The sequence below is a fragment of the Montipora foliosa genome, chromosome 12 (genome assembly GCF_036669935.1).
Source record: "Montipora foliosa isolate CH-2021 chromosome 12, ASM3666993v2, whole genome shotgun sequence".
Classification (NCBI taxonomy): Eukaryota; Metazoa; Cnidaria; class Anthozoa; order Scleractinia; family Acroporidae; genus Montipora; species Montipora foliosa.
The window spans coordinates 24,516,097-24,527,343 of record NC_090880.1 but is presented as its reverse complement, the minus strand read 5'-3'; the positions used below and the strand labels follow the sequence as shown (position 1 = coordinate 24,527,343).

At 40.2% G+C, this 11,247-nt stretch overlaps 1 protein-coding gene across 2 annotated transcripts in view; it reads right to left on the bottom strand.

The window, feature by feature from the left end:
- Positions 1-1,530: 1,530 nt before the first annotated feature.
- The window catches only part of LOC137978466 (uncharacterized), a 58,874-nt gene continuing 49,157 nt past the window's right edge, over positions 1,531-11,247 (bottom strand). Inside the window, exons 25-26 of one of the 2 annotated variants that reach the window (XM_068825406.1) lie at positions 4,029-4,179; positions 1,531-1,746 (exon numbers count right to left, since the gene is read on the bottom strand). In XM_068825406.1, coding sequence (XP_068681507.1) covers positions 1,644-1,746; positions 4,029-4,179 — 254 coding nt within the window. In that variant the 3' untranslated portion in view covers positions 1,531-1,643. The remainder of the gene's footprint in view (positions 1,747-4,028; positions 4,180-11,247) is intronic. The other variant, XM_068825407.1, reaches the window with a different exon arrangement.

The following is an 11,247-nucleotide window of genomic DNA, read 5'->3' as shown; positions in this document are numbered from 1 at the left end:
TGTTGAGCTCCTGTTTTTGATAATGATGATGATGATGAACCAATGACGATAATGATGATCGATTAGAGATTCTTAAGCAAAGCTATACCCCCTTTCTTTTCAACGATCCAGGAAGCTCAAGCAAATTGAACCGGTCCAAGGTGGGTCCAGTCGTCTAATCATTAAACCGCCCGTAGAGGAAGAAATATACCATCTATAGAGTTCGTACTGACTAAATTCTATTTGCTTTCAAAGTGTTTCATTTTAAATTCCGTTTGGTTATTTCGCATTGCAAGGATCACTTTAATCGTTTTGCACTGTCGCAACGTGAAACCAACGGTTGAGATATAACACAAACAATATCGCGGAGTATGAAGAAGAACAGTGGACATATCCCTATTAGGCTAGGGGATTAACCGCATCGCATGAATCATTGTCATCAGCCAGCTCGTGAAGCGTTTGTCTGACAGTGGCTGCTTCGGCATTTGTCGTTTTTTCTTTCAATGATTTTTCCCGGCGCTGTCGTTAGGCGGTATGCACTGAAATCCTCTTTCGCCTTCGCAGTACTGGGACGAAAAGAACACGCGATACTGGTGGCGGTTTTGGAATCCAGTATTAAGCCGTTATGATTTCACCGAGTGTCAGGGAATGAACTTTACGATTTCCTGTCCAACACAGAGAAGGTCAAAGGCGTTAGCGATAAGCACTCCGTCCCTTAAAATAAAATGTTTTTCAACCCACTGGCTATTTTATTCTAGAGGCGCACTAACTATTTACTTCATCGAGACGCGATTAATGCGGTCTCTTGCCTGTCTTTAGAACAGGACGAATCTCTGGATGTGATGAACTATAACGAACATGAATGGCCCGAAGTGCCAAAAACTGGTACGTTCTGAGGAAATGCAGTTTGTTAAAAATATTCATCTTTGAGTCAATCCACAAACAACTAATTTTTAAATCTATCACAATTACTAATTGAGTGAGAGAAATACCGGTTGCAAATGGCTGAATAATGGCATCGCTCTTCTTGCTGTTTTACGGACCGAGACACACAAACCCGAGAATTTTTCGCTCATCAGTAATTGCAGATCTGATCCATGCGATCTTATCCATGTGGACCATAGTTAATCGAGGGATGGTTATGAAACCTTAGAACTTTCAAAAGCGAGAGCAATGTTGTTGCAATCGATGTTGAATTAACCGTGACCCTGCACAATCTTTTGTTTTCGCTTCGCACGGGCTCGCAAATTAGTTGCGCATAACTTAATCAAAGGATTTGATTGGTTATCTTCTCAAAAAAAGGTGTGTTTTGTGCAGGGTAAAGGCCAAAAATACGGACAAAAACATGAAACAAAGGAACTTGTCCAGTTTCATAACTATCTCCACAAGCTGAACTTCATGGGACATGTTGCGGAGACAAAATCAACTCCAAACTGGTGTTGCACAGTTATAAAAGTATCAGTTCACACGAGGGGACATGTCGCCGCAAAATATCACTGAAACATGTACCCGCAACATTTTCATGTTTGTGCACATGTTGTGATTTTGTCCCTGCTACAGGTCCCTGCTACATGTCGCCTCAGTGTGCACTACACAAGTTTTTTGTCGCTGCAACATGTGGCTGTAAGATGTCCGTGCAACATGACCCCTCGTGACTGCTCACCTTATAGAAGGCAAGGGAAATGAATACTTACTTCTTTGGTGAGATATTGCTCATACCAGAACCTATCACCGTCTCTTACTCTCAGGAAGTTAAGCATAATGATTCTACAAGAAAAGATTGGTTTTCTTTATTATTCTTGAATTTTTTTCACCACCTCTGGTTTTCTAGGATCACCTGCATAGTTTAAGGTAGAGTGGATGCAAGAACAAAACAAAAAAAGCTATTCATGAAGCGCGAAGATTAAATCCCAGAGGTATTCTCACCCAATCTGGCTTAACGGATTCCCGTGAGCTGGGTGATCCCTAGGGAGGATTAATAATGATACAAAATGACTCTCACTGCATACACCTTATTCCAAAATGGTCGCTGTTTTAGTACTCTCTTGTTTTCTTGAAAACTAGCCCTCGTTACCTCGTTCTTAAGCTTAAAATTCAAAAGAATATTTCACCTTGAACGAGGCAACAAGGGCTAATTTGCAAGCAAACAAAAGAATTTTTGAATGTTGGCCATTTTCGAGTAAGGCGTATTCTACGATGAAATGATATATGAAATGGATCAAATATGAACTGCGGATATGAAATCAAGTGACTATGATCCTCGCAGTTATGAACGCAATTTCATATCCGCAGTTCATATTTGATCCATTTCATATATCATTTCATCGTTGATTCACTCCTCACGGGAACATTGGAACCCCCATTGGAACCCACAAATGACCAGCTCCCAGCTTCATAGCTCAGTTGGTTAGAGCGTCGCATCGGTATCGCGAGGTCACGGGTTCAAACTCCGTTGAAGTCCTGAGTTTTTCAGGCTTCTTTACGCAATTGCAAAAATTGCGTTCATAACTGCGAGGATCATAGTCACTTTATTTCATATCCGCAGTTCATATTTGATCCATTTCAGATATCATTTCATCGTTGATTCAATCCTCATGGGAACATTGGAACCCACAAATGACCAGCTCCCAACGTCAGTGGCTTCATAGCTCCGTTGGTTAGAGCGTCGCACCGGTATCGCGAGGTCACGGGTTCAAACCCCGTTCAAGTCCTGAATTATTCAGGCTTCTTTACGCAATTGCAAAAATTGTCTTCTTGGCGCTCGATCAACGCTCCCATACCTCTCTTGAGCAGTGAGTGCGAGTGAGAGTGTTGTGAAATAGAATACTAATGTGAGGTCTTTTCTACGCGCGTCAATCAGCATTTGTTTTTATTATTCTCCTTGTAGCTACGCAAACCAGGTTGTATAAGCCTCAACCCTCTTATGGGCTCCCTTGTTAGCTGACATTTATTGCGTTCAATTACTTGTGTAGGTACTTGTTCTGGATAACTACAAAAAAAAAAAAGCAAGTGGCCTGAACTGGACAACGTGGTGTCAGTAACCTTTCCGTTGCCGACGCGCGTAAAAGGAACAGGAAAAGAACATATTACCTTTGTATATGGCCACTGCTCATTGCCGATAAAACGAGCACGCTAATTGGCCTAGTGCTAGGGCATTATTCTACCATAGTTACGAATTCTGCAAATTAGAATTCTGATGCCGAATATTGGCACTTATCTCTTTGGCCCTTGCTTCTTGAGAATGTCGACGAAATTGTCCTCGGAAAATTGTAATCATTTGTACCCAAAATAAACCTATTTTCTAACGGAATACGCGTTAGTTTACCAGACTTGAGCGACGAATGAACTGATGAGCGCTCACATTACTGGATGAGAAGTGATCCTTTCCGTTTAAATTAATTATAAGACCAAATAATAAACAACTTATTGACTTGGAACGTTCTGTCTTTATAGGAAAATCTCAAACCTTGGTGTTGCAGTATTGACCAAGCGAAAGCGTGGTCAATAGAGCAAGACTCCAGATTGGGAATTTCCCGAAAAGATCTCACTTTCGGTTACGAAGTAGTTGGTATTTGTACTACGAACAAAGGATCTGTGCGTACGTATCCAATAGCGAACCGTAAGCAAGTTTTCCTCAGTTGTTCAAAAGCCCGATAACTTTGTCCGGTGGATAAGTCTCTATCTAACAGTTTCAGTCTCTGCAATGATTTCAGTATTTCTCCCCGCAACCATGAATATGCACACTCCAGGCACATCTACCGGTAAGTAAGTGCACATGTGTGCACGAAAGCTTGGACAACGTTTCTGGATTGTGACCTATCCACTGGATATAGTTATACATACAACCTTTCAACAACTTGAACTTGTTGCGCAGAGGTGCCTGTACAGATCTCGTACATTAAATGAATGACTTTCCACTTCACAGGCTTTTCATATTTTGAGCTATGCATCGTTTCGTAACAAAGTAAGTCAGAATTACAAGTCAATCCCCATGCGCCACAGAATTGTTTTTGAAACAAAATTCACTTCGTTCGTTGAAAGAAACTCACCTTCGGAAAGTCGGTCCCAGCTCACTGCCTTCTTCGTGGTCCTCGGCAAGGCCTCCTACCCATAAGTCAACATTGTCTTTATCGTGGTAAAGTTCTTCCATTTTCTTTGCAGTTGTCGAATCCTTGGTGATATTGTAAAAACTCGTTACATCTTTAAAAAATAACATAACGGTAAAAATATTAGTTTAACTGAGCCGTCGTCATCGCCAAAATAGCGACCTTAAAATCGGTGTACGAGTTCTCAGTTCTGAGCACCCGCATTTCGAAGATTTTCGTTCTTTAAGAGACGGTCCAGATAAGAACGATAGCAACAACGGCAACGAACATGTTGGAATTCAACTGGTATGCAAAAAGGTGATAACTTTTCTATTGTCTGTACTTACTTCTGATTGGCTTAAACAGCAAAAGTTAACAAAACTTCATAAAAGCAGTATTATATTCATCCTTACTTTCCAACCATCTTCCATCTTTCATCTGGTCTCAGTTTAAATGAATTCCACAGAAATCGTATGTGGGGAACATGTAAAATTGTAAACGTTTCTTGGCTTTTGTTTTCAACTCTTGTGATTGGTCAAAATCTTTTAACACAGAAAAACACGCTTCCAAAGTGGGCTGTAAATGAATTTTATTGCGTTAACGGCTTTCCTGTAGGTTTATGCATTCTCTGTGTAAAAATGATAACATTCCTATGTGGGGAAAGCCCCGTTGCCGCATAACAAAGGAAATTGCTATCCACCTTACACGGATCATTACTTAAACGTAATGCGGGTGTCCAGTAGAGAAAACTCGTACTCGCAAGCCTGGTTTTCACAAGCGATGCAAGCGCAGGCGCAAGCATAAGAGCGCTTATTTCACCGTGAAAAGCGTAAGCACAGGCGCAAGGATCAATGATTTTCCTTTTCCTTGTGCTTGAGCTTATGCTTGAGTTCGCTTGTGTTGTGTGAAAACGAAACGCAGCATAAACACGAGGAAGTTTGCCACGTCTGGCCAATTAAAGCCCTCGTTCCAGATTCTCCGCGTCTGAGCATTAGAACAAAATAGCGAATGCCATGGCTGATTTTTATACTTATGTAGACTTTCGTTTTCACTATCATAAGCTTGTTATGTTTGCGCTTGTACTTGCGTCGCTAGTGAAAACCAGGCTGTCGTCGTTCTCGTACTCTAATCTGACAGTCGCTAATCAGAGAGTTTAAGAAACCACGAAGGCTATACGGCGACGAAAACGTCACTTCAAACTATTAGTTTGAGCCATTCTCAGCGTTTCACGATGTTTCCGTCTTGTTTATGTTGTACAATATGGGCGAAATATACTATTACCAGATTGGTATGTACGGATTAAAAGCAAAGAGAGAGAAGGAAAGATTCACTTCTGTTTGTCCGCGTTGTCGTCAAAACCTGAAAATTGGTCATTTCAAGTTGTTGGACAAAAATGCATGCCGCACGTTCTGCATGCCGCACTTGCAGAACTATCAGTCTTTCCTCTTTTAACCAATAATATCACTGCTTTTTGGCGTTGGCGTTGTCGATGCCGTAGCTATCGTCTCTTCTTAAACTTCCTAACAGAAGCTAAACGACGACGGCCACGAGAGCATTTGGAAAGATAACTTCGCGTTGTTGTAAACATTTCGCGATTGTTCCGGGTCATCATAAGGCAAGGAAATTGTTCACCGACATTTCATGTATAATATTGTTATCAACAGTGTGGTTGTTTGGAGAGAAAATTGAAAATCTATCATTGGCTTGCACCTGACGTCATTGGCAGTCATATTTGTGTACTAAACAATAGCGAAAAAGTCTTTTGGGAATTTGGCGCCATTATTATGCAAAGCGCGAGCAACATTTTGCTTTTGTGTTTGTACACCAACATGGCTGTCTAATCACGTGAGTGCAAACTAAGAATTGTGGGGTGCCCAAGTCGGTCACATAACCTCGAAAAACCTTAAATAACAATGACCACAACCAGATGTTCTGAGCCCGCGAGAATGAGCATCCCCGGCAAACAATTGTTTTAACGAAAACCGCTGGTCAGCAACCTGGTTCTGGTCATTGCTGTCCAAGGTCTTCCCATAACCTCAAATAGACCTTTTTACATTTTTGTGCTTAGTTACCTGGCCTTTAACTGAAAGTGAGGCTGGAGTTGACCTTGTTATAATACAGACCTACAAAAGGGTGCGTTTTTTTGGGAAATCCAAAAACGGATTTGTGCTCTCGGATAAATGGATTCTTCAGCGTCAAAAAAACGCAAAATCCAAAAAAAGATTATTTGCCATGACAACGCAAACAAACAAACCCAGAGTTGCGTCCAATTTCAAAAGAAAATTTAGCGGTTAACTGGTTTGTTTTGGGGAAATTCTTCAATGAAAATGAAACCAGAAAATAATGCCTTAGCTATCGATAAAAAGAAATGACGAAAAACATGCGTGCTAACAAATCGATTACAGAGGGTAATTTTGCAGTTTAGGCCATCCTCTATTTTATCTCCGTGAGGCGTCGTCCGACCGACCGACCCACATTTTTGGCATTTTCAAAAAAAAAAAGGTAACGACGTAGTTCAACCATTATTTTTTTCCCTTTAAATAAAACGAGCATGGTAACAGCATAGACAAAACTACGTCTTAATTCTACAATAACATCAAGCAACTTTTCCGCCATATCGATTTGTTGTTCCCTGGCTCCACGGCAATGATGCTGAAGTACCAGGCCTCCTATTTCGAGACTTTTCTTGTGATTTTTTTTGGTTGTTTTTTTTTTTTTTTCAATCCGACCCAATATCAGGAAACGCATTCGACGGCGCTAAACGGAAAAAAAGAGGTTTTTGCATGGAAAACCGCTTGTCAAAAATACTTTTCTCAAATCCTTTCCCAAAAAACGCTGAAGTGGTGAATCTCAAAATCCGGACTTAGATTTGATCCGAAGTATCCGTTTTGGATTCAAGAATCCGTTTTCAGATTTTCCCAAAAAACCGCACCCCTAATCAGTGATCGCTTCCGGTAATTCTACTTTTCAATAAAGCCTGGATCTAGAAAAATGCAAAACTCCATACAAATTGTGATTTACAGGCAAAACGAGAAATATTAAAGCTTTTTGGTCGATCTCACTTGACTTTAAACATCTGAAATAACTGTCACTTTTTTTCAGATGAAGTGGACTTGTTTTAGGATTTCTCTCTAATGTTGCTGAAGACAATTTTCTATTGTTTTCGCTTCATTTTGCTTTTTGCGAAAAAAGTCACTGACGAGAAATTTCTAGGGATATTTTCAGCTTTTGCCTATGTCAGTCAAAATAGAAAAATGTCGACTTTTTTCTGCTTTCTCCATTTGACCTCCTCGATTGACAGCTGACAAAAAATGAAGCGAAACTCGTCTTCTGTGCTTCTGTGGAGGTGAAGATGGCGAACTGCGTCAAGATTAAGATGAATGAAAAGTTGATGAGGCTTAAATCTTCGACTTTTACGGTGGAAAACAATGCAATGATTTTCAAACTTAATGTAAATCAAGGGATTTACTACTAGAGGCGACTTCTTCCATGATGCGATGCTGATTGAATCTTCCTTGCTATTGAGCTGAAACTCGACCGCTTTAAAGTTTGTGCGCTGGGCATCTGGCCAGGGGGAGCGGGGGTGGGGGTGGGGGGGGGGGGTTAAGATTTGTTCTTAGTGGCTCAGTTCTCCGGCAAGACAGTGGGATACTCAGGTAATTAATTACTCGTCGAAATTAGTTAGGCAGGGCTCCTCGAGGACGCGGGCTGTGTTGATATTGGTTGACTTGGCTCGCCATTCACGAAGTAACTCTTGTCATAATCTTCCCCGTTAAATTACCCCGTTTCTGCGGTTGGTATTATTATCTCTCCTTTTTCTTCACAACAAATAGCAACGTTTCCCACTATTAAAGTGAAAGGCTTAAACCTCATCACCTTCTCATTTACCTTAATCTTGACGCAGCTCGCCATCTTCACCACCACCGAAGCACAGAAGACGACAACGTTCTGTTCTGAGTTTTTCACCGTTTTTGTCACACCGAGAAAGCGGAAAAAAGTCTACATTTTTCTATTTTGACAGAAACAGGCAAAAGCTGAAACTACTCGAGAAATTTCTCGTCAGTGACGTTTTTGCAAAAAGCGAAATAAAGCGATAACTTGAGAAAATTAACTTCAGCAACATCAGAGAGAAATCCCTAAAAAAGCCCACTTTATTTTAAAAGAGTGACACATATTTCCGCTTTTTTAAACTCAAGTGAGATCGACAAAAAGCCTTAACATTTTTCGTTTTGTATGTAAATTACAAATCAAAAACGTGATTTTTATGGAGTTTTGCATTTTCTAGATCCAGGTTTTATTGAAAGGAAGAATTGCCAGAAGCGATCAATGATTAGACCTCCCTGCTTTTCTCACGTTAATGATGTTATCATGCTAATTAGTTGGAATTTACAAAGAAAATTAAAAGCTGTGGGGTATCTATCAAAACAAGGTCAACTCTAGCTTTACTTTCATACATAGGCCAGGTATCTAAGCAAACAACTGTAAAATGGTCTATTGTAATAATTGGATCTCAGTTATTCATAATAGGCTAGTTTCGAATTGTGCAGCAACAAAAGAACAGAGTCGAGGTTCAGGGGAATAATTTGCATTTTCCTTTCTTTTGAACAATACAATATGCTAATTATTCCCCTGAACCTCGACACTGTTCTTTTGTTGCTGTACAATTCGAAACTAGCCTTTTCCTTCCATTTTTTACGAGTTATTCATTATTCCCTACAGAAATGTTGTTCGATATCCATTTTTCCTTATTTCTTATTCTTTAACGAAAATCGTAAATGTTTTTATTCCGAATGTTCGAACGCTACATATTCCTTATTCACTTTCTTTTTTTAAGCTGTTATAGGTGGTTTGCACGTGACGTAATCACCGCCATGTTGGTGAGCGAAAACAAAAGATCTCTCATTGGCTCCAATTTGTTCGTCCACCATTAATTGTTTATTTCAGCATTGTAATCTGTGTCTCTATTCATTATTCCGCTTCCGCCCCCGATCGAACTTTAGTCATTTCACTTTTCAAGAGTTTCCACAAGCTACGCTACGAGGCAATTGTAGGGCAAGTGAATGGGATCTTGAAATGAATGGCATCGTGCCATTCTGAATTTGGAAGCTGGGGGTAGTAAATGAGGTGAATCCAAGCTGTAGAGTGAGTCGCGTCGGTCAAAGTTCAGTCCTTCAAAAACGTGAAAAGGCGCAGAACCAAAAGCTCCAAAAAATCTAGCAGGATCCTGCTTAACACCAGGTTTTTTGACACTTTATTCGATGCCTTATCCTTCGGGTTTTTTTGGCTTTCTGCAAATCATCAGTCTTTCAAACTAAAAGCTGCAGATGCGCCTTCAAGTTCACTTGGTTTGTTCGTTCACTCATGTATACAGGTGGGATCACAAAATCATAAATTAAGTATTTGATAAATCCTATTTATTTCTTAACGCCAGTCAACACGAAGAAAATGACCTCGACATCTTTTTATTAAAGAAAAAAACATACCCAATGCAGACAAAAGATATTGCAAATGTAGGCGTGCATGGTTTCTTTGGAGGATGAAGAACAGCTTGTTTTGACTACCTCGATCTACCTGTTTTACCATTAACCAAATGGATTTATAATTACCTGCGTGGATAATTTGCATCCACTATACACCCTTTTAATAAGTCTAATATATGCCGTTTTCCGCTAATGACGTCGAACTCGTGCTTTCAAATTTCATTCAGAAATGTACAAAGGCCATAAACTTTTCCGATTTCTTTTCTTGTTTTAAGCCTTTGTACATTTCTGAATGAAATTTGAAAGCACGAGTTCGACGTCATTAGCGGAAAACGGCATATATTAGACTTATTAAAAGGGTGTATAGACTTATTTAAAGGACGATTAATGGGTTCTGCAGTGCGTACGTTTCATGTATGGAAACAATTAGTTCAAGAGTTTATCACGGTCTAGGGACTAATAAGTTTTTTCGTAACTTCAAATGATAGAATCTTGCACACTTCCCAAGATCTACGAAAAAACGGATTTACACCAAATTTGCACAGAGCAAATATAATGCAAACATATATTTACTCTAGAGAAAACCTGTAGCAAACATGGTAAATGCCGCATTTGCTGCTATATTCACACAGGTGTGAAAATATGGTGCAAATGTGGCATTTACCACATTTGCTACAGGTTTGCTCTAGAGTAAACATATGTTTGCATTATATTTGCGCTGTTCAAATTTGGTGAAAATCCATTTTTTCGTGCAGTGAGCTACTGACAGTGAAATCGATCACTTGACAGACGAACTACGTGGAAAAGACATATTTCCCTAATCGATCGTTCTCGGTTTATTGAACTACCGTCAACCAAGAGAAAACAAATCGGGCGATAACATGATGGCATTGAGGACTTTCATACCGATTTCGGTTCAAAGTTAATGGACAACCATCGTTTCTGCACCATAAGCATTTTTCTCAAAATATCTTCTTGAAGGTCTCTATATAATCAAGAGAACTGATTCGTGGACACAGGAATCGATAAGCAGACAATGGACCAAAATTCTAATAATTCGGATACCATGGCCCTGCCTGTCTATGATGAATTATGTCTTAATAGGGACGAACCTATTGGGAGTTCTCCAGTTTTGGATTTTTCGCTGGGACTTGCGCTGAGCGTGAATGTGTTCTTGCTCTTTGCCGCCGTGGTAGGAAACATGCTAATTGTGCGGGTATTCCACCACGTCGTTTCAATTAATTCCTCATCCAGAACACTGTTCTACTCGTTAGCGGCCAGCGATCTTTGCGTTGGATTTATCGTTCAACCATTGAATCTCGTAAACTTGATATCGAACATTACAGGCAACAGATCTCTTTGTCAAAGTGCTTTGCCTTACTTTAACGTAACCGGGTTCGCCGTGTGCAGTGTGTCGTTGCTAACCGCCTCAGAAATCAGTGTAGATAGATTATTAGCGCTTCGCTTACGGTTTAGCTATCGACAAGTGGTTTCGCTTGGCCGAGTTCGCCTTGTCGTAGTTGTAACCTGGCTTGTCAGTTTGGTATCTGGTTTGACCTGTTTGTGGAACCTAGAAGCATTCCGTCGGCTTCAGATAATCGGCATAGCTTTAAACATTGCCGTCTCCACCGTTAGCTACGCCTGTATTCACCACAATCTTCGCCAACACGTGAAACATCGAAAACAAAGAATATTCGCTCAGG